The sequence below is a fragment of the Pagrus pagrus genome (genome assembly GCF_965226575.1).
Source record: "Pagrus pagrus genome assembly, chromosome: 1".
NCBI classification, from domain to species: Eukaryota; Metazoa; Chordata; class Actinopteri; order Spariformes; family Sparidae; genus Pagrus; species Pagrus pagrus.
The window spans coordinates 37,319,904-37,343,231 of record NC_140185.1 but is presented as its reverse complement, the minus strand read 5'-3'; the positions used below and the strand labels follow the sequence as shown (position 1 = coordinate 37,343,231).

The following is a 23,328-nucleotide window of genomic DNA, read 5'->3' as shown; positions in this document are numbered from 1 at the left end:
TTAATCAATTTCAAACGCCACAGTTTGTGCACCGGACGGCTCCCACGCTGTTGGCCTGGAAACCACAACTCCAGATAAGACCTGGAGAGCGTGCGACAGGCGTGCAGCTCCGTCACTGTCGAGTTACCGCCGAGGCCTCAGAGACGCGTCAGGTCGCTGCTGGACTGAGTCGCATCCCAGAGTCAAGCTGCTGGGAACAAACACACCAAGTACCAGCCAACATTATGGTCTGTGTGTGTGTGTGTGTGTGTGTGTGTGTGTGTGTCTGTGTGTGTGTGTGTGTGTGTGTGTGTGTGTGTGTGTGTGAAGCTCAGCGGTCGCTGCCTCTGGTTCAAGTCTGATGATCAACTATCAGAACCGGCAGGATGAACCTGTCTGAGTTGATATTTCACTGATTATTAAACGACGGCTGTGAAACTCGTCTCTGTTGTTTGTGGTTCAGCCTGTTTTTTCTCTGTTGTTCTGTTTTGGTTTGTGTAACTTCACGTTTTCAGGGTTATTTAGATCTCAGGACACCAATTTAGTTAAAGCAACACTGTGTAACTTTTAAAGCAGTTCTGGAGAAAGATTTGACCGTACAGATGGTTCTGTTGGACCGGAGAAACCAAACCAAAGCTTCAGTACTTGACAAGCGGGGGAATGAGACTCATAAAGGAAAAGAAGAAGGAAAGGCCACAAAATGAAGAAAGGAAGGTTTCTCCACAGTTTAATCTGCAAAGCAACTTTAACAGAAAGAAATACACACAGGAGAGAAGGAGAAGAAGGAGGAGGAGAAGAAGAAAAAGGAAGAAGAAGGAGGAGGAGGAGAAGAAAGAAGAAGAAGGCAAAGAAGAAGCAGAAGAAGAAGGAGAAGCCCCGCCTCCTCCTGAGCTCCCTCTAATCAACAGGAAGTAGCAGCAGGTGTGTGGATGTCAGCACATGTTGGAGTGGAGGGAGATGAAGCTGAAAGTCTTAAATGTGAATATAACAGAGAGAAAACTGCCACAACACACAGAACAACGTCAGCTGAACACTGTGCTCAGGTGAAGACAGCCGTCCTGCCTCTGGACACACCTGGACACATGGGACACATGAAAGTGGACGGTGTGGACGGTGTGGACATTGAATGCATCACAGGATCACTTGTCTACAACTTCTTCTAAACTGTGAGATTCAACAAGGAGGCGTCAAATCTGCTGGAAATCAAGAGGAAGAAGAAGAAGAAGAAGAGGAAGAGGGACTGACTTGAGAGGTCAACAACCTGCAGCAGGTAGGATCAATATGAAGTTCAGGTGTCATCAGTCAGACTGTCAGTGTTTCACTTCACAGACTGAAATGTGTCTAAAGTTTTTATTACTGAACGGATGAAAACAGCCTGTGGAGATGTTTCCTCCCTGGTTGTCTGGCAGACAGGTGTGTCATGTCACCAGGTGTGTGTTCATGTCAGCAGGTGTGTGTTCATGTCACCAGGTGTGTGTTCATGTCACCAGGTGTGTGTGTCATGTCACCAGGTGTGTGTTCATGTCAGCAGGTGTGTGTGTCATGTCAGCAGGTGTGTGTTCATGTCACCAGGTGTGTGTTCATGTCACCAGGTGTGTGTGTTCATGTCAGCAGGTGTGTGTTCATGTCAGCAGGTGTGTGTGTCATGTCAGCAGGTGTGTGTTCATGTCACCAGGTGTGTGTGTCATGTCACCAGGTGTGTGTGTCATGTCAGCAGGTGTGTGTTCATGTCAGCAGGTGTGTGTTCATGTCACCAGGTGTGTGTGTCATGTCAGCAGGTGTGTGTTCATGTCAGCAGGTGTGTGTTCATGTCACCGGGTGTGTGTTCATGTCAGCAGGTGTGTGTTCATGTCAGCAGGTGTGTGTGTTCATGTCAGCAGGTGTGTGTGTCATGTCACCGGGTGTGTGTTCATGTCACCGGGTGTGTGTTCATGTCAGCAGGTGTGTGTGTTCATGTCAGCAGGTGTGTGTGTTCATGTCAGCAGGTGTGTGTGTTCATGTCAGCAGGTGTGTGTGTCATGTCACCAGGTGTGTGTTCATGTCAGCAGGTGTGTGTTCATGCCACCAGGTGTGTGTTCATGTCAGCAGGTGTGTGTTCATGCCACCAGGTGTGTGTTCATGCCAGCGGGTGTGTGTTCATGTCAGCAGGTGTGTGTTCATGCCAGTAGGTGTGTGTCATGTCACCAGGTGTGTGTTCATGTCACCAGGTGTGTGTTCATGTCACCAGGTGTGTGTTCATGCCACCAGGTGTGTGTTCATGCCAGCGGGTGTGTGTTCATGTCAGCGGGTGTGTGTTCATGTCAGCGGGTGTGTGTTCATGCCAGTAGGTGTGTGTCATGTCACCAGGTGTGTGTTCATGTCAGCAGGTGTGTGTTCATGTCAGCAGGTGTGTGTTCATGTCACCAGGTGTGTGTTCATGTAAGCAGGTGTGTGTTCATGTCAGTAGGTGTGTGTTCATGTCAGCAGGTGTGTGTTCATGTCAGCAGGTGTGTGTTCATGTCACCAGGTGTGTGTTCATGTCACCAGGTGTGTGTTCATGTCAGCAGGTGTGTGTTCATGTCACCAGGTGTGGGCCTGTTGTGTAAAGTGTGAGGCTCTTGTGTTGAAGTGTTTGTGAACAGTGTGAGCTTCAGAGAGAAGAAGCTTTGTTGTTTTTTGTTTTAATTGTTTTTGAACATCGTTGTTTAAGCGCGTCGGCTTTCTGATGGATTTCTTGTATTTTGGGTCCTGAGAGAGAAAGTAGGAGCAGATGGTTGCTCTTGTTGCAGCGTATTGTTGTTTGATAAATGTTGTTTCGTCACTGCAGTGTTGTGTTTTGCTGTCTAACTCTTTCACACTGGCTGAAACAAACACCAACACCTGCAAACATCTGGCTTCTGCAGTGTGAACTATATTTTCAGGGTTTTTACTCCCGGGTCAGTCGACTGCAGCAGTCAGTCACGGGTCTTCATCCCCTCCGGCTCGGCTCGGCTCGGCTCGGCTCGGCTGTGATGTGAACGCTGATTTGTGTCAGCTGTCTGATCGGTACTGAGCATGTACAGCTCATCAGAGATCAGAAAGAAGCGCGATGTCTCACTCCTCAGCAACAAAAAAAACGATGTGTCTAATTCAGATTATTATTGATTATGACTTTTTAAACAAAGTTAACGTCTCCTGGATGTTTTCTGATGAGGTTTATAATCTGTGTCACTGCGGACAGTCGGGTACGGCAACCCGACCTGGACAAACCACACTGAACTGATAAAATGCTAACGCTGCAATCTGAGTGTTTTTTTCTTTATCTTTATTTATCATCTTTCCAGTGTTACATTAATTGTTCATAGAAATAAATGGAGGCTAATTCAATAATCACATTTTCTACAGCTCATATGGAACAAAAAATAATATCAAAGAAAATCTGGTACAAGAAATCAATACAAAGTCGATGATGTCAAATGTGTAAGAGGAGATCGAAAAATATGGGTCTTTAAAATCTTCCTTTTTTTGTTGTTATCTTAGAAAATTAGCAAGGTAGCAGACGCAGTTATCAGCAGATTTACCTGCGTTTTAAAAATCTGCCTCAGCGCTGATTTGTCTGTATGAATTAATTTGTTTTGGCGGTTTTGTGTTGGGTTTCAGCGCTGACCTGTTAAATACGTCTGGTGTCCTGACAGAGTGCTTCAAGTTTCCTGAAGATGAGCGTGAAACTGTTCATTGCTGTAGTTTTCTCTGCCAAGGAGGTTGTGTTTTCACTGAACGGTCGGTCGGCTGCACAAAACTTGGGTAGAGGATGAGTCTCGGCCCAGAACAGGCTCTTATTAACCTGGTGCTGATCCAGATGAAGGGACGGACCCAGGACTTTTCTCTCACTTTCTTTAACATTGTGAGATAACGTGCATGGATCTGGGTGAACAGAACCAGGTGTCAGCTGGCTGTGATCTGAGGGACTGCTGGGCGTTGGTGGAGGTATGCACTCTACACAGTGCCTGTCTAGTTGCTGTTTATAAAAACAAAGTTGTCAACATTTTGCAGCTTTATGAATGAACAACGTCTCATTGTGTTGATTGACAGGTGTGTTATAGGTGACATCTTTGAGTGTAAATGTCATTTCTTGTTCTGGCTGAACGATGCATAATCCTGACTTTGGCGAAAAAAACGTCCCATAATGCAACTGGATGGTGTCGTCCATCAGACCTGGTGAACAGCCACATCTTTAACACTCCGAACCGCAGAAGTCCCATTTTTAAAAAAGGTTTATGAGGCCAGAAAAGTGATCGGCTCCCTCCAGAGCAGCGACACAAAAACCTGAAAACTGACACACACAAAGTGACAACCTAGTTCACATTAACACACACACACACACACACACACACACACACACACACACACACACACACACACACACACACTTCCTGCAGCGAGCTCAGCAGATGTTGTGAGCAGGTGTTTTGGCCTCTGTTCCAGATGAGAAGTTTGGTCTGTAATTGGAGACCTGGGGCCACGATGGACACACACACACACACACACACACACACACACACACACACACACACACACACACACACACACACACACACACACACACACGCTGCACCAGTTGGGCTTCATTTACCAAATGCTGCAGTATGTCTCTCTAATGAATCCATCGTGTAAAAGCGTGTTCGCCCCTTCGCCCTCATTAAGCGCTGCTGCTGCCGCTGCTGCTGCCGCTGCTGCTGCCGCTGCCTCCTCGTCGGACCACGTGATGTCAGAGACGAGAAGACGACTCTGATCCACGTTGCACAGCTGCCGGCCGCTGAGAGGCCCCTCGACCATCCTCCCATCAGGGGGAAGGATCAGGGGGGCATCAGATTTAATGAAGTGGAAAATGTCCATTTGTTTGTTTTAAAGGCGTCGGGTGTGAAGGTGGACGTTGTGGGCGTGATGTCAGATACATACGAGGCTGCTCTGCTGGCGTGTTGAGGCTCGGGAGTCCTGAGTGCAGCTGCTGAAGTTTGGCTTCAACCATAATAAGGACAGTTTTGTGTGGTGTAGGAGACTGTGTGTGGTCCGGATGACAAAGCAGGTGAAACTCTCTTCACCTGGACGCACCTGCAGCATTCATGACATCACAGCTGGCTCGGAGCCAATCGTGGACCAGTGTGAAAGCTACACACACTTGTGCCTTCATGTCTCCTGATAAACAAACTGTTAGGTGTGATTGTTATGTGATCCAGACTTAATACTTGGAGCAGTGTAGACGAGCATCGACTCTGTGAGGAATCCTGACAGGATGAAAACAACTTAACACGATTAATCAGCTGTAATCATCGTTCATCAGGCGCCTCTTTGTTTGTGAGCCGTCGTGTTTTAAACTCGCAGCAGAAACACGCTCGTCGTGTGAAAAACAATCATCTGATCGTCAGACTGACGCTAACGATGCTCTTTATTACTTCATGATGAGCTCGTTTGTCCCTGACAGGGTCCTGTGGGAGTTGTGTTTTCCCAATGAGCTGATTGGTCAGTAGTCGGGCAGGTGACGGGTTAGCTGGGCAGCACAGGTTGCCATGGTGATTGGCCTGGTTTAAAGTGAGCCAGACTTTCTGATGCGGAGCTGCTGACGGTCTGTTTCTGCTTTTGGAGACTCAGCTGTGTTTTTTACTTTGTGGTGGTATACACACTGATGGAATGTAACTAAGTACATTTACTCAAGTAAAACTTTGAGGTACTAATTTTCTGCTTTCTTACACATGTATTTAATGACTTTAGTTACTAGTTACTTTGTAGATTACATGCTGCATCAGAGAACATAAATAAGAACAGCGATTCTGATAATCAGAGAAATGCAGAATATCAGATGTGATGACTGGACGGGTCGACGACACCAGGTCAGCACTCAGTAACTGGTTTATACTTCAAAGTTTAATTTACTTTTACTAGTAGTTTTATTACTTAAGTACGTGTCATATCAGATACTTTTACTCGACTACTATTCATATGGGCGACTTTCACCTTTACCAAATTTTCCAAATGACCAATTTTAACACCAAATCTGAACTGTGGTTCTGTGACGCTGAACATCTGTGGAGCTGCGACCATTAATCAATAAGTTGTCAGTTATTAACCTTCATTATTTCTATCAGTCATTATTTCAAAACGCTTTGATTCCAGCTTCTTTAACTGTAAACAGACGTGTGTTTGCTTTAACGTATCATTATGAAGCACATGTTATTTACATGATGTAGAACAATGACACCATCATCATTGGTTCCCTGTAAACTTCACTTCAGTCTGCAGCTTTGTTCTGTCAGGAAGATGAAGACTGACTGGAAAATGGAAATTATCCAGTTGTCTTTGCAACAGCAGCAATAATACAGTTGCAATAATATTTAAAATTTGAATATCTTCTGGTTTCTTTCCTCCTCTGTGACAGTAATCTGAATATCTTTTGGGTTTGGACAAAACAAAACATTTGAGGACGTCATCTTGACATTTTTCACCGTTTTCTGACATTTTATCGACCTAATAATTAATCGATTAATTGAGAAAATAATCAACAGATGAGGCCGAACGTCACGTACATCAACATGTGACATCATCATCATCATCATCATCAGGTCTAAACGTCTGCGTGTCTTCGCCGCTGCAGCTCAGCTGTGATGTGACGTTGATGCAGTGTACAGCAGTCAGGATGTGGAGGTCAGTGGTGGGAGGATGTGTTGTGTAACCGTTCGTCTTCATTGTGTTCAAGTTCTTACATCCCGTGTGATAAAGGGCCTTTTGTTGCTACGGACGACAAACCGCTGAAAACTGCTGACTGACACAAACATGAAGCTTCAGGGTGAAACGATGAGACTTTTCTGGAGCTTTCAGTCGTATCAGGCAGTCTTCATCAGGATGTTTGCTCAGGTGTCATGTGAGAGTGTTTTAAACCACCTTTCTACACCATCACACGGTCTTCATCAGGATGAGTTGTCGCTGCTGTTTCTGTGTAGAAACCGATCGTGTGGATTGAGTCAGATCACATTGAAATCGCTGGGTTTTGTAGATTTGAAGGATTTCTGAGATAATAAATAAAATAATAATGGACAATGAGTTTTTATACCAAAGCTAAGGGAAGGAGTTTCTTGTTCAGTGCAGCGGTCGCTGCTTGTGACGTCTGATCGACTTTAATAATTATGGAAATTGCAATTTTGTTTACAGAAGTTACAAATCTATTGATCAGAGTTTACAGCAACGAGTGTTTAACAAGGATCTCGGGTTTCAGTTCGAGAAGCAAACGTGACAACACGAAAAAGTCTGTAAAAGAAAACATCCTAACGATTTGAGCAGAATGTGTCAGCCGCCGGTTTTCTGTTTTTTAAATCCATTTTTAAAATGTGAAAATATGAAGATAGATATGAGAGTAAAGTCAGGATAACTTAAAGGTGAAGTAGAAGCTAAAACATGTTGTTTTGTCTCCGATTCAAAGTTGGAGAAACAGAAATATTTGAACTTATTTAATTTGCTGACTTTCATAATGACACACAGAGTCTGAACATTCGTATCGACCCGACATGAACGTGAATGTGTTCTGAGAGCGGAGGCTGTAAACTCATTAGCTCAGTGTTTTCTAAATGACGTGCACTCAATTAAAATAAGACTGAAATCCTCCCACAGGCGGGAACCTGCTTCCAATTTATGACATTAAGCAAAACAATTCATTAAACTGCAGATGTCAAATATCAAAAGTTACCAATTAACACATATTGATCAAATTAACTTTGAACAGGCAGCGGAGAGAAACGACCTCGGCCTCTCATCAGACCAAACGTTTCTCAGTCTGATTTTCTTCATGGAGGAAAAGTCACATCTATGGATCCAACTCGACCTTTTAATGTTTCCTCTTTATCTGAACCGACTTCTGAGAAACGACGCCGTGTTTGTTACAGAAGCATCTTCAGTTTCTGTCAGAAATGTTATTTATGTGGCTGAATGAGTGTGAAACTTCAGATGGTGCCCTCAAAAACTCAGTGTTCAGGCGTTAGTGTATAAAATATTTATTTTTCTTGCATAAATGTTTTAATACAAAAATCAGCCTGCCGATGAGCGATAACTGCCCCTTCACATCATATAGTCTCACATGGTCCAGTTCAATCACTGAAAGTGAACCCAGTCCTCCAGCCTGAGAGGAACCGGAGCAAACACTCATTACGGTTCTTTATTTCTTATTCACATGACTGTGCTGATAAAATGGTCAAAAACAAGAGCTGAGGTGGAAAAACAGCCACATAAAACTACATTAACTTGCATAATTTCCAGGTTTATGGCTTCAAAAACTGACTAACTATATATTACTGGGTTTGAAATCTCATTGGCTACATGATGCATCAGTAATCTGGAGGCTCAGGACAAAGGAGAGTCACTCATCTACACCATCACTCACTGGCTGTTGTTGGCTCTGGGACGGGCGTAGAAGCTCATCCGGCGTCTGACGGCGTCTGACAGGAAATGAGTCTTTTTACAGATTAAAGCTTGAAAAACATCCGTGATCGCCATGTTTTTGCCACTTCGTCACCATTTAATCATAGAAATGGATCTCTTGGACATTTGGGAAGAAGAGAAGACTATTGGACTTGACGCATCACTGAGATGGTCAGCAGGTTAAACTTTGTTCATGCAAGTTTATTAGCTTGTTTGTTTGTTGCTGTGGTTTCATCGTGACCTGGTTTGCATGAATAGAGTCACGTCTTGTGTCATGACTGCGTACTTGTATTGAGCCGTTGGCCTGTTTGCTCGGCTGTTTGTGTCGTTTGGTGAAGCAGCCGTGCAGCTCGACAGGTGAAGCCTCCTCGTGCTCGCTGTGACGAGACAAACTGTTTTAAAGCAGCCGAGTTCACATTGTAAATAATTTCTTTTACTGTTTCTGTCGTCAGTCAGTGGGGCGAATAAAAAACCAGACTTCAGCTCATAAATATTCTGTTTCACAAACTGCTGATCAGATCTGTAGTTTATGACGGAGACATCGTCTGACAGTCGACATAAATACAAGCCGACGACAGCAGCAGGTGATGTACGGACTGTAACAGTGAGTAATCACAGAGAAGTGGTCGTCTTCACTGCACATCACGTTCGATATTCCTCTGGTAGTTATGAGATATTTACCTGGAGGTCACGTTAACGTCTCTGATCCGCTCACTCACAGTTGAGATGTGTTCAGCCGTGTGGTCCTGCCTGTTCTGTGACTCCGGCTCTACCGGGTCTGGATTAGTCATCAATGGACAAAGCAAACTCTCCAGAGACGGAGCGGTCAATAAAAGGCAGACAGGACAATAACCACCCAGAGTAAATATGATGGATACATCAGTGCTGCTCTGCTGTGAGCCTAATCACTGCTGAGAGAGACGGAGTGTCAGCCTCCCCTTTATTGAGCTGATGGAGAGGAGAAGACCGAGAGGGAGCAGTTATTGTCATCGATCTGAGGAGGAGGAGGAGGAGGAGTCGTCCTCCGGGCCGCTGGTGGGAGTTGCTTTTTGTTGGGAGCACATCGATCCAGCTCGACTCTGACACTAATAATCGTCCTGTGCCCGGCCCGGCCCGGCCCGGTCCCCGACGGCTCCGTCACCTCCTCCTGCTCCACACCGAGCTCAGGCCACAGCTCCGGAGAGATGAAGTCAGACCCATTGTTTTATTTTCATTCTCCATGAAACCAGAGCGCTTCTAGTGAAACTGGAGGAGGCGCCAAAACAATTGAGTCCAAACTTGAGGAAGTGATCCATATTCTGATCGAAATCTAGTGCTGGTAGAAGTTTTGACAGGATAATCTTTCTTTCTTTCTTTCTTTCTAAGGTCCTTAATTTTTTTTTTTCACCTGTGAAAATCTGTGAAAAAAAAAAAAGGTTTTCAGGAGATTTTTTTTTTTTTACATGTGAAACAAAGATTTTCTCCTGGAAAAAAAATTAAAGTGTGTTTTCCTGGCAAAAACCTTTTTTTTTTTTTTTTTGATCGGCAGAAAAACAAACAAAAAAAGAGATCCTGATTTGATCTGTGAAAATTTTATTCAAAGTAAAAACATTTTTTTTAAAAATTCAGTTGATTTATTATTCATGTTTGAAAACAATTTTTTTTTTTTTTTTTTTTCCAGGAGAATTCATTTTCTTTTTTTCTGTGTGGATCCAGAAACCAGGTGGGAAACAAATAATCTGCCGTTGGTGTCAAACATTTTCATTTCTGCGGATTCATTTTCTGATCTGAATTATTTTCTCTCTGTGATGATGAACTGTGACGTAGTGGTGAAAACAGTTTGGCAGGAAAATCTTTCTATGTTCCTTTTTTTTCCATCTGCGATAATTTTTAGAAGTTTAAAAAAAATTCAGCTGTGAAAAAACTGCTTTTTCTTTTCTTTTTTTCATGTGAAAAAGAAAAGATGAAAATGTGTTTTCACAGATGAAAAAAAGAAAAGCATGTCTTTCTTTTTACGAAGATTGTTTCTTACATGGTGCTAATCGGCCGTTAGTGTCGTGGCTGGAATATTTTATATCGGAACAGATTGAAGATTTAATTTTGTGGCCTCATAATTATTCAAATTCTGATATACGAGCATTTTCATGTTATTTAATTACAGCTCACCTGGAAAAAAGCCTGAATGGTTTTCATCCTGTTTAGGACACGAGTAGTCTGCACTTCAGCCTCTTGTGGTCAAAATGAGTATTACAAAAACAAACTCGTATCACAAAATGAATCTTACAAAGTAAAAAAAAAAATCCTCTTGAAATTTTTTTTTTCTTGAAATGTTGCGAGAAGGAAAAAAATTTTTTTTACTGGAAAAGAAAATTAAATTTAACTTTTTTTTTTAAAAAAAAATCACAGAATTTTCTTTTTTTTCTCATGAAAATTTATTTTCTCTCAAACTCTTCTCACGTCCCTTCAGGGCTTCCGTACAAAGTAGTGACCGACGTCACAAAGTCTGCAGAGGCGCCTCAGAGAGCACAGCAGAGTGGACTAAAAGTTTTACAATAATCCATCGTCAGGAAATTAGTTGCCAACTAATTAAATTAGGGAAAAAACGTTTGAGCGGACGTTTTTTACTGGTTCAGCTTCTTAAATGTGAAGATCTGCTGCTCTTCTCTGTTTCTGACAGTAAATGAAGACGCTCAATAATAATAATCAGCATTTGAATCAATAATACTCATAATTACTGTTTGATTGGAGCCCTCCTTAAAGGTGACGTGTTACACGCCGTTCAGTTTTCCAGCTCTTATGGAAGAGAGTAGTGTTACATTGTGACATCATCACTTCCAACAAGGAAACAAAACTCTGACTTGTTTCTTCTCGGCTTCATGAACCCACTTATTCAAATAAATCCCCAGAAGAAGAAGAAGAAAGCTTTTACTCCTCAGATGATAAAAACGTAATGAGCAGGCTGTCGTCAGCTGAACCGACTTTGACTGTTGAACTCCAGCGTGCGATCTGCTGAGAGGATATTCTGTAATCTGAGTTTCAGTCTGTCATTAATTTTACATTCCTCCACTCTCCCTGACCCTGAACGCCTCACATGTGGATGTGAATCATCAGGAGCTCGTTCGTCCTGTAAAAGACTTGTTGCATCGTCGCTGTAGTGAACTCTGGTGCATGTATGTGTTAAAACACATCCAGCTGATATTACTGTTCATCTACTTAAAGCACCTTGTAGTTATGTTTCATTATAACCATCATTGCAATGCACAGATACTGACAACATGAAACCAGAGAGAGGGAACAGAAGAAGAATGAAGCAGATCAGATGTGGTGACGTGTTTTATTTCTGTCATGGCGGAGCAGGAAATGATCGCAGTGGGAGCTTCACTCCTCTGGAGAGGCGACTGAGGTCCAGGTGGAGCGAGTCGCAGCTCGTCTGTTCAGCAGAGTTAAATCATTCACACCTGCAGCTCGTTTCCTTTCGTCTGAGCCACAGAGGAACTCACATTTAGAGCGTGTGTCTTTCTAACTTTGTTTGATTTCTCAGGTATTTTCAGGCTTAAAGTCAAAGAACAACAACAACAACAAAATAACTCATCAGAGGAAATAAAACTAAAATCAACTAAAACTTCAAACCAATTTAAGAAGATAAAAGCATTTTTCTTCAATCTTCACATCAAAGATGTGAAGATGTGTTTCCATCAGCTGCTGGAGCCAAAGTATTTAAGGCGGTTAGATAAATGAGTGTTTGTGTTTGGAGTTGGGTTCAGGTGAAGTTGTTAAACATCTCAGTTAAGATTATAAATTGTTTTTAAAAAGTTGATATAATTTTGAGAAATGTGCTGCAGACTGATTAAATATGCACGAGTTCATCACCAGCATCCGTCATGGACAACGTTCAGGAATCCAAATTAAAATCATAAAGACACTGACCTGAGATCATCATGTTTAGTTTTCCTCAACCCAGTGATTATTATTATTATTATTATTATTATTATTATTATCAGCAGTATACACAGATATTTACAACCTGTTCTTTCCAATAAAAATGTTCTCTGTAGGCTTCAGTGTGCCTCAGATGCTGAATGATGGATTCGTGAGTATAGACTAATAACTACGGTTATTCTGAAAATAATAAACGGCGTCCTGAATGTAGCGACCGTCTCTTCGATGAATAATTGTACATGTGTGCTGTATGTCTGGTGACACTGTACTTACGGGCCCGGTTGGCCTACATGCAGAGAGGCTGACTAATAATTGAAGAGTCGTAGCTGAGGACCCTGCAGGGGAGACGTGGACGGGGAGGCCGAATGTTCCCGCTGTGTTAATGTGTCGGAGGAGAGGACGGCTGCAGGCTGCTCCACATACAGACACACAACCATGAGGAGCAGCGCTGTGTGCATGTATGTGTGCATGTATGTGTGCATGTGCATACAGCTGCAGTAAATGCAGACATGTTGAAGGTGTGGGACTCGAGGAGCAGCACGACATCGAGCTCCTCTGTGGTTCACATGTTCGGCTCATGTTTCAGGCAGTTTTTATCAGTCCGGACAGAAACCATCATGAAAACGACACCTGAGTCAGTGAATAATTGTCTGTATCCCAGTCGGATGAATGTTGGCCGTGTACATTCCTGCATTTCACGCTGTGTTAACAGTCTGGTTGGGTTGAGGCACAAAGACCTGTTGGTTAGAGTCGGGAAGAGATCATGTTGTTTTGTCGACACAAACGTCCCGATGTCTTGTTCTAACGATCCAGTGGTTTCACTCTTACAAATGTACAGAGGTCTCTGGCCTGGCAGCCTTCACACCTTGCTGTAACTCCACCTCTCAGTATGAGTCAGGCCACTAACAGTCATTTGAATGTGATATGACATTTTGTAGACTGTCAGTATGATGAGTGGCCTGAAACGTACAAATGTGAATGCATCAGAAGTTTGTAGAAACGTTAAGTGCTGACATTTTTATCCTGGAGACCTGGATGGTGTCCTCACATTGGGTGGTGCTCTGTTTTTTGGTCTCCACCAGTTCCTGAGGGGAACATCTGAGGAACTCGTACTGAGGAACTGAGAAACCCTGTTGCTGTGGATGACATCATGTGAGATGGATGGACGTCCTCAGGACCGCTTCAGTGATTGGTCGACAGGTGATGGGTCTGGGTCAGTGAATGTGAACATGATCAGGATTTAATCTGAAGTATTTTAGATATTTCATGTATTTCATCACAGATTTCACACATAAACACATGAAAGCAGATTAAAGCCCGTCTGCATGTTGATGCTGTGACACTGATGGAGCTGGTGTTGGTCTGATGAGGTTTATCAGGTGATCCAGTGATGGAAATGAAATGAGTTGTATTTATTTCAGCTGTTCACTTAATGAACTGATGATTGTGGCGCCTGAGGAGCCGCTCAGGTTTGTGTTATAGTGACAGCTCAGATATGAACTCCAGTGTTACTGAACAGTTCCCGTCTGTTGATGAGCCGATTGGATCCGTATGAACCTAAATGTCATCTAAATGTGCTTTTTAAAAGTTTGTCACCGGTGTAATAGTCTGAACGTCTGACATGAGGCTCGTTACCTGCTGACGGTGAGCAGCTCTGAGCCCGCTGGACCTCAGACTTCTCTCAGACTGAGGAGCTTTTGGCTCGAACGACTTTGTGGATTTCTCTGAGAACAAAAACTGTGAACGTTCAGACTGACACGAACTTTAGTTTAAGGAGTTGCTCGGCCATTTACAAGGGTTAGGGTTATATCATTATTGATTGATTGATTATATATGTGATATGAGACTATATAAGCTATTCACGAGAATTTTTTTTTCTGTGTGGAACCGAGCGTGTGCTTCTTTATGTAATACTAATTTTGACCACAAGAGGCTGAAGTGAACCACTACTGATGTCTTGAATGAGATAAAAGCGTCCATGTTCCTCCAGGAGAGTCTGAACACATGATGCATCTATAAAGTATATGTCAGCAGGTGATGTAACGTGACTGTCATGTTTCTTTTGGCGAGGAATATGACATAACTTGGTGCTGTGTGTTATCAGCCTTCTCTTCAGTGGTTCTCTACAGTCAATAGTGAATCACGGCCACAACTGAAAGGAAGAAGAAGAAGAAAATGAATATATCTGGAACAGAAAACGAGTTGTGAGTGTCTGAGATGGAGGTTGGAAATCACCTTAGTGCCGCCGCAGTATTTCTATGTTTACAGCGATCACACCGTCTGCTTCCCAGATTGCCCAGATTATGTGTGACGATCAGTGGTATCCCTCCGCCTGAGGTATCGTTTGAAAAATAGAAGTTTGACACATGAACACTATTTATTTATCAAAGTCTAGTAACAGTGAACTCGGCCTGCATCGTGATCGGGACTCACACTGAGGATACGGAGTGCAGGTACAGCCACGTTACATCAGCTGTAACACACAGTAATAGATTCATCTTGTGTTAGCGTGCGGGGAGAAGTTCAAACTCTCCTGGAGGAACATGGACGCTTTCATCTTATTTTGGACATGAGTAGTCGTGCACTTCAGCCTCTTGTGGTCAAAATGAGTATTACAAAAACAAACATTTGTTTTTGAACCTTACTTTCCTCGTGAAAAAAAAAGTTCACTCTGTTCCACACACACTTATTTTTTTCTGGTGAGAATTATTTTTTTATTTTAATGTTGTGAAACGGTGAAAAAAAATAGTTTTTTTTTTTTTTGTCGAACCGAGGGGCCTAAAAACATTTCACAGGAAAAAACATGTTCATGTGTCGAGCCGAGTGGAAAAAAAACCAAAAAAGAATTTTCTTTTTCAAGCCGAGCAGAAAAACATTTTTTCACTCAGCTCGACACATAAAAAATCATTTTTAGAAGTTACAAAATGGAGAAGCAGAAATAATGTCTCACTTGTGTTCATATTTTGTGGGTTAGGTCAGTTTGATGCTGTCGTTACTCTGCTGTCACTTCTTAAAGCCTCGTAGTGTCGCAGGACCAGGACCGAACTCTGGACCTGAACTGAGAGGAGGGGCTCCGGTCCTGTTTACAACTAGGAGGGATTTGTTTTTAAGTTATGATACGTCAACACGTTAACGGACTAGATAACATAATGACTCAATATAGTTATTTTAATCACAAGTATGATCTTTTACGTCTTTGTCTCGTCTCGCTGCGTCTGCCGTGCGTGATGTGTTTGTGTTCAGATGTAGAGGGAAAGTCACAGATACTCAGGTACAGGACAGACACCTGAGACATGTACTGCAGGACAGTAATGAAGTATTTGTACTCTGTTACCTCCAGCCTCTGTTTGACATTAAAACAGTCCAAAAGTCAAAGTTTGTCATAACACGTGAAATGTTTGTCAGCGAGCTTTATTTTGAAAGTCTGGCCAGATGTTCCAGATGTTATATTACTAACTTGACGTGGAGCCGCTGACAGCTGCTGCATTTAAGAGTTAGGAGTGAGATGTGTTGAATATCAATAGAGGTATTTAGTCATAAATATTGTGATATTTAATGTTTTTGTGTATCATCATTCAGCCTGATGATATTTTAAGGCCACATGGCCCAGATGTAGTTTCAGGGTTTATTTTAAGGCTTTTCTAAATGTTCTGTACTTGATAAATATAATACATATTCTAGTGTTCCACTACTATTGTTGTAATGCATTACTACATACTATCCTTACCATTAATCACTACTACTGTTATCACTAGTAATCACATTTCCATGTGCATTTCATCATTATTGCTGTAATACACCTTTATGTACTTTCACTCCTGTCAACCATCGCTTATAATTGTATACATCGTGATCTCGTTGATCTGCTCTGTACATGCGACATCTATTGCACGTCTGTCCGTCCTGGGAGAGGGATCCCTCCTCTGTGGCTCTCCCTGAGGTTTCTCCCGCATTTTTTTTCCCTGTTAAAAGGGCCTTTTTTTGGGGGGCAAGTTTTTCCTCACTCGAATCGAGGGTCAAAGGACAGAGGGTGTCGTCTCTGTACAGATTGTAAAGCCCTCTGAGGCAAACTGCGCTTTGTGAATTTGGGCTATACAAATAAAATTTGATTTGATTTGATTAGTGTTTGCCAGTGAGAAACTAAAAGATAATGTTTTTTACACACTGCAGGAGAGTTTGTGTCCATTAATTTATTGTAATTTACGTTTAACCTGGACATGAACTATCAGGAGGCTCCTGTCTTCATCCAGAATAATTTAGTTAATAGTATTTATTGGACCAATTACACACATGGAAGGTTCACACGGGCTTTAAACCAGCGAGCCTGGTGAATATTACGACCGGCTGGTTAGACTAAGATGTTGTTTGTCCCGGCGGAGTTTTAAACAATCCCACAATAACATGAATTCAGATTAACTGAAGAAAAGTTTCCGAGTAGAAAAACGAAACGCACCAGACGAAGTGATTTAAAAAAGGGCAAATTTATTTAAAGCACTTACATAGAAAAATATGATTGATTTGAGTCAACAATAATAAATAGAGTGCCTGACTATCCCCAGGCCCTGTCGGTACAACAGTACAATCAATATCCAGTTTCACAATACAGCAAAGGCACTAGCATTTACCACAATCAACAACAAGTCAATGGAGGCGGCGTGGATGGGGGGGGGGGGCAGTTCACAGTCACTCCTCAACAAACAAAGTGTCTGAGCCCGCGGGCCTCACGTACACCACCACTCGAGATCCAACAGCCACTCCCTGTTCTGTGGAAATGATACCAGGTCTGAATCAGCTCTGCTCTGCTCTCCTTTTGTCCGAATGCAGGAAGGGATAAAATAAAATGAAGGGACAAAATATTCTGAACAAGTGAAAAGAGGAGATGATCCCAAATTATTCCAATTTTTGAGGGAAAGAGTAAAGACGGTTCTGTAAGAACATCAGGATCATCTGTGGGGAGCTCGACTTTACAGGACAGATGCATCTGGCCAATAACTTCATAAAGTTTGTCAGGGACTGAAGGTTCATTTCATTCGAGAATCCTCTGGGGAGCGTGACGGCTCGCTCACTGAATGTCGTGGTCACACGGTCAGTCGAGAAAGTAAAAACTCAAAAGAGAAAATAATAATAAAAGAAATGAGGAAGGTTAAAGTCCAACTGAACCTGTTTCACACGTTTTCCTTCTGCTGCAGCCTCCAGATGAGCTCTGAGTGACGGCTGTCGTTCTTAAAGGAATACAAAAAAAAATCGTTGCCTTCTTTAGAGTTTATATATTTTTTAAATGCATTAAAATCCTCGACTGACTCGTCTCACAGCGACGGGAGGCAACTTTTTCTTTGTTTGTCATCTCGAATGCGCCAAAAAAATGAAACATACGGAAGCGTAGACACGGTTGATCCAGAAGACAAAAATATTCTGAAGACTTTTTAAAACTAATTTAGACGCATTGTTTTTTTCTGGAGCTGATGATGGAAGTTGTTGAGGAGTGAGACGTCTCCTTTCTGTCTGGTCTCTGTTGAGAGTTGCACACGCTCGGACCCGATCAGGCAGCTGACGGGTTCATGTTCTGACGCAGCATCCTTGACTTCTGCATGCGTCATAGCCAGGTGTTGTTTCCATCTCAGCCAATCAGAGCTGAGAAACACTGATGACTCACATTCACGTTAGACAGAAGCCAGATGTTCGTGGGTTCTCTGTCCAGTGTGAAAGACGTCTGAAGGCCTGTTGAGTTTTCTCTTTATCTACCAAAATAGACTCGTCTTCGAACAATATAACCTTCACTGTCACGCTTCCCTGCAGCCTCAGAGTCAAATCTGTCTCACACGGACCTCCACTTTTCCTTCGCCTCCCTCCAGTCTCCTCCCAGCTGTTCTGTACTGACTGTCTGCAGTCGCATCATACAGATGTTTAAAACTTTTCACTAACTCATAACCTCTCCCCAAAAAGCTACGCCACTTTAAAAACTTGTCCTGCTTGAACTATAAGCCACACTGCCCCCCCGTGACCACAGGAGGTACTGCTCCTTTGTTCAGTACCCGTCTGTACCCGTGTACGTGTCTAACGTAACGTAAATAATGCTTCTTTTTCATGATGAACCAGATGAAATTATCTTGTTGTGAAAAGATTCTCATACTTTAATTCAATAAAGTAACAATGAATCTGATCCGACTGCAGGAAGGTGTGAAGTTTACATTTCAGTTGGACTTTAGAAGAACGGCACCTGTAGGGCGGTTCAGTAGACGGCACATAAATCCAGTGAATCGGACACATTAAAGATAACATGACACAAACTGAAGAAGCTCCTGCCCCTCGTCCCAGTGTAGCTGTTTCATTTCAGAGCTAAGAGCTTCATTAATAACAACTCACTGTCACATGTCAGAGTTGGTCCCAATCAGTGATGATGTCTCTGCTGTTATTAATAGATTCTGCTTCTCTCTGAGGATTAATGCTGGAAAACAAACTGAACGATGACGTGAAAATAACGTGTAGTGCAACTGTTCACATGCAAGCAACTATATGATCAAGACAAAAGCCAGAATGACATCGACAACAATCAGTAAGCGTGTTGAAGACGAGCCATATGATGCAGCTGGATCACACTCACACACACACACACACACACACACACACACACACTGAGCATGTCCCTGAAGCTCACAGAGGATCTGACACGACTCGACCGGGACACGATGGATTTTCTTTTAAAGAGGTCAGAAAATATAGAAAGGAAAAAATAAACTGATTCTTATGTAAAGTCGTAATCAAAACATTGTAAATGCCAATGTTTGTTATTCATTGGTTCTGATTTACACCGGGAAAAAAAAAGAAATGAAAATATTAAATATCTCAGTAAATACCATGAAAGTAATAAGGCTTAAATCTTTCTCCAGTTCGACTGGCCTCACACATACGACTCTTCTCTTTGAATGTTTCCCCAGACAAGACGCTTCCTGTCGTGTCCTGATGTCCACGAGGACGGACTGGTTCATCCTGTGTCTTCTGGAAAAAGCCCTGATTGTCAAAACAAATTGTAAGTATATGGTTGTTATTTCCGGCCTTAAAGCTAGTCCCATCAGTATCCACACTCATCCGTCGGCCCGTCTTCAGGAGATACTCAGTCTCTGCATCTCGTCCTCGGTCCCCTCGAGGTGGAGTCGACTGGAGAATTAATGCACAGGAGCCCAACAATGTTCAAAGGGCTGTAAAGCTTTACCGTCATTGTTTTGCACTCTGCAGCGATGCGGCCGGCGGCGCCGTGCTGCGTCAGTACGTGTCCGAGCTCTCGGGCCTCGTCAGTCAGGAGCTCCGAGGCTGACGGACTCGCTGGCTCTCAGCAGTTCGTGTTCTTAGATGTTCCTCTGGGCAGTGAGGTACTTGAGAGCAGCCGAGCCGTACTTCCTGGACAGGTCCTGGTGGAACTCGTCCTTCAGGGTGTTCAGACAGTTGCGGTAACTGGAGCTGGAGCGAAATTTGGAGATGTCGAAGCTGGGAGCGTGGGGCATGTGGATCATGAACGCGTTGGGGAGAACCATCAGGTCGTACTCCTGAGAACGGGAAGAGAAACAGCTTCAGACAGAAATAATGACACTGAATATAGATTTAGTGTTTAAAAAGTACCAACAAGTCAGATAGTGTGTTAAATATTGGCTGTTAGAAGTGAAAGTCACCAGTATGGATCGTAATCGAGTAAAAGTATCTGATATCAAATGTTCCTAAGTATCAAAACTATAAGTATGAGGCCGATCACACCGACTGGTTTTAAAGCACAAGGCGCAGGAGTCGCACCGTGTTTCCCAGTGATGACTTAAGATGGCCGACTGCACATGCAGCAACGCTCTGCAGGAGCTTCACACTCGTTTGTCTAAAACACACTTTTCTGAGGTGTTTATGAAGCGGTCGCAAAGAGTGTGTGTGTGATCGGCCTCTTAAGGTAAATTATACATCCTGCATATACTAAATACTGTAGGTCCACTCACGATCATCCTGTATTCAACATTTTCTTGTTACTGAAATCAGTGTTTGTTTTTATCCAACTGCCGATTCAGATTAATTTATAAATGTAAATGCAAAGTAATTAATGTTGTCAGATAAATGTAGTGGAGTGAAAGCATAGCAACAAAAATTTGAAATAAAAGTTCTTGTACTTTACTCAAGTAAAGTACAAGTACCTAAAGATTGTACTTAGTTACATTCCTTCACTATTGGCCTGTTACACCTTCACAAACATCGTGTCTCTCTCACAAAACTGAAAGTTACTGAAACAAATTAAAATCACCGTCTCCACACAAACCTGACTGAACGTTTGTTTGGAGGAAACTCATCTCATGCAGAAAAACAATAACTGGATTTGAATTTCTACATCAGAAACAGTTTTCATGTCATCGTGACTCGTCTACTGTTCCCTCAGGATAACGTCTGGCCTTTGTGTTCGTTCAAACAGGTTTCATCATCGTTCCTCTCAGCTGTGTGAACGAGGCGGCACAAAGGGAACACTGTTCAAACTCAAAGGATCAAGTGAGTCAAACTTTATTACTTCATTATGATCGTTAGGAACACACATTACAATCAGTGACCAGAAATAATTCACTGAGAAAAAGCTGCAACATGTAAAAAATATTTTTTCCCGACCAGCCAATTGTCTCCATTTGATTTGGAGTTGCATGTATATTTTTTAATACGACAGCAAAGACTTAAAAGCTGCACATATCAGAACATGTACCGACTGACCGGGCTTCTGTGTTTACTTCCAAACAATATTAATAACTTAAGGCACAAATACGGAGCCAGAACAGTGACAGTGAGTTCTGGCTTCGAATAACAAAACCTGACCCGACAAAGGAAACATCGACACTGAAACACTGAAAAATAAAACAGACATCAAAAGTTGATTCAATTAGATTTTTGGGGGATTTTGATGTTTCTTCTTCAGACTACTTTTCTCAGTTTCAACTTTCTGTCACTGTTTTGGTGTGGAGAAGAGGCGTCTGGGGGGAGGGGCAAGAACATGTGATTTGCATACCTGCATACTAATGAGAAAACTCCTCTGATGGAGTTGCAGAGCTCTGACATCAGCACATAGCTCCTATAATTTCACCTGGAGCCCCCAAGCTGCAGGTACGCTCAGTCTGTTTCTCTCTGCTGTTGTTCTTTCACACAGAACCGGATTAAAGTTCATTTTGAATTGATGTAATTCTGGTCTGGTGTTCTGCTGGAACAAGATCTGATGTTAGCTAATGTCGGCAATCACAGCTAACGTTAGCGACGTTGTAAAAAAAAAAAATGGCACACTAAACATTCCTGCTGTTTTTAACGTAACCAGGAAGTCAGGAACATGTTGACAATTTCCTCATTTGAACTTTATGACTCATCTTCAGGAGATCAGAACCAGGAGTCCGAACTGCACCACGATCACACTGACCGCAGAACTCTGACATGACGGCTTTCATGAGTTCACCTGAATCTCAGCTGATTATCAGCGTCCAGCTTTATGTTAGCTGACGTAAGCAAACGTCTGAGCTGGTCCCAGCAGACCTCTGCCAGACCACGACACATCAGTCAGAATGACCTTTAATCCAGCCCAGATGTTTCAGGTGAACTCATGGAAGCCACTGCTGTATGCTCGGGTCGGAGCGGACCTCGGGTCCACACGAGATGTTTTCTCATTGGTTAGTGAATATGCAAATCACACTTTAATGTCCCTCCTCTCCACATCAAAACAGTGACAGAGAGTTGAAACAGAAATCAGCAACACTGAACACTTTGCTGACGTGTGTGTGTGTACCGACATCATAAAAAATCCAAAATGTGATAAAATAACTTTTGATGTCTGTTTTATTTTTCGATGTAATTTTTTTAGTGCCAATACAAATGTTTCCTTTGTCGTTCAGTTTTGTGTTTAATAAAAGAAAAATAACTTATTTTCGATGCCAAAATGACCCGTCGCTGCTCCTGCTCCACACAGCAGCAGACAAACCTTCAGTCTGAAGGACTTGCAACACATGGAGGTAATGAATGTTCCTGTGAGCATTTCTTGTGTGGAGAATATATTTTTAACGGAGACATCCTCACAGTGAGGACTCTGAAAACATAACCGGACTTTAAAAATCTCTTAAATCTGTTTCAAGACGAGTGCAGTGACTGGCTGAGAGGATTACTTATCGAACCTCTCAGATTTAAATTCAGCCAACATCTTCGCTCATCTCTCTGTGTATTTATGTCCCTTCTAACCTGCCATCACGGATCAGACGTACCTGTGCATCCAGCTCCATGACATGGGACACTTTGTTCCAGCCGAAGCCAACGAAGCGCTGGTCGTACTCGGGACAGTCTCGTCTCACCACGACGTACGGTTCGAAGTCCGGCTCCCACTCCACCTTATAAGGTGTGGTGGCTGTTCGCCATTTGGCATAGTTGGTAGGAGCGTGACCTTTGGGCCACACGTGATACCTGGGGAGGGACGGGAGACACGTTTTATAATCAATTTTTCTTCATCTCAATCATCGTTCACTAATATGAAAAACTGTTCATGCCGATGTACCTGAAGGTGTAGAGAGTCCCCATGTCCAGCATGGAGAGCAGCTCAGCTTTGGATTTGGGGAAGGACAGACGGTAACGAAGCGTCTCGAAGGCTGGAACCACCAGAGCCTTCTTAGTGTGAGCCATGTCCAGCTGCACCACGGACTTTCTGCTCGGAGGAAACGGGACAGGTGAGCCACAGGTAAAAAAGGAAACAAAGATGTTCTATCAGTCGACGTAAGATATCCTGAGCAAGGGCTGCAACTAACGACTTTTTATGATTGTTTAGTCTACAAAATGTCAAAACCATGTCGTCAAATTACTTCTTTTGTCCAACCAGCAGTCTAAAACCCAAAAACTCTGTACATATACAGAGCTGGAACCAGCAAATGTGGCAAAAATGACTGAGACGATTAATTATCAAAAAATAATTGGCATTTAATTTTCCTTCTGTTGACTAAACGCTGCAGCTCTACTCTGAGCTGACCTCACCACCTG

The 23,328-nt window shown here is 42.8% G+C and overlaps 1 protein-coding gene and 1 long non-coding RNA gene across 3 annotated transcripts in view; one reads left to right on the top strand and one right to left on the bottom strand.

The window, feature by feature from the left end:
* The first annotated feature begins 902 nt into the window (after positions 1-902).
* Positions 903-22,948, top strand: LOC311263188. Its single transcript, XR_014623327.1, has 5 exons — positions 903-1,249; positions 19,254-19,345; positions 20,756-20,829; positions 22,560-22,696; positions 22,859-22,948. It is a non-coding gene; the product is annotated as an uncharacterized lncRNA (long non-coding RNA).
* The window catches only part of large2 (LARGE xylosyl- and glucuronyltransferase 2), a 79,829-nt gene continuing 73,281 nt past the window's right edge, over positions 16,781-23,328 (bottom strand). For both annotated transcript variants that reach the window (XM_084363094.1, XM_084363095.1), the window contains 3 exons: positions 22,853-22,999; positions 22,566-22,761; positions 16,781-19,859 (listed from right to left, as the gene is read on the bottom strand). In XM_084363094.1, coding sequence (XP_084219220.1) covers positions 19,662-19,859; positions 22,566-22,761; positions 22,853-22,999 — 541 coding nt within the window. In that variant the 3' untranslated portion in view covers positions 16,781-19,661. The remainder of the gene's footprint in view (positions 19,860-22,565; positions 22,762-22,852; positions 23,000-23,328) is intronic.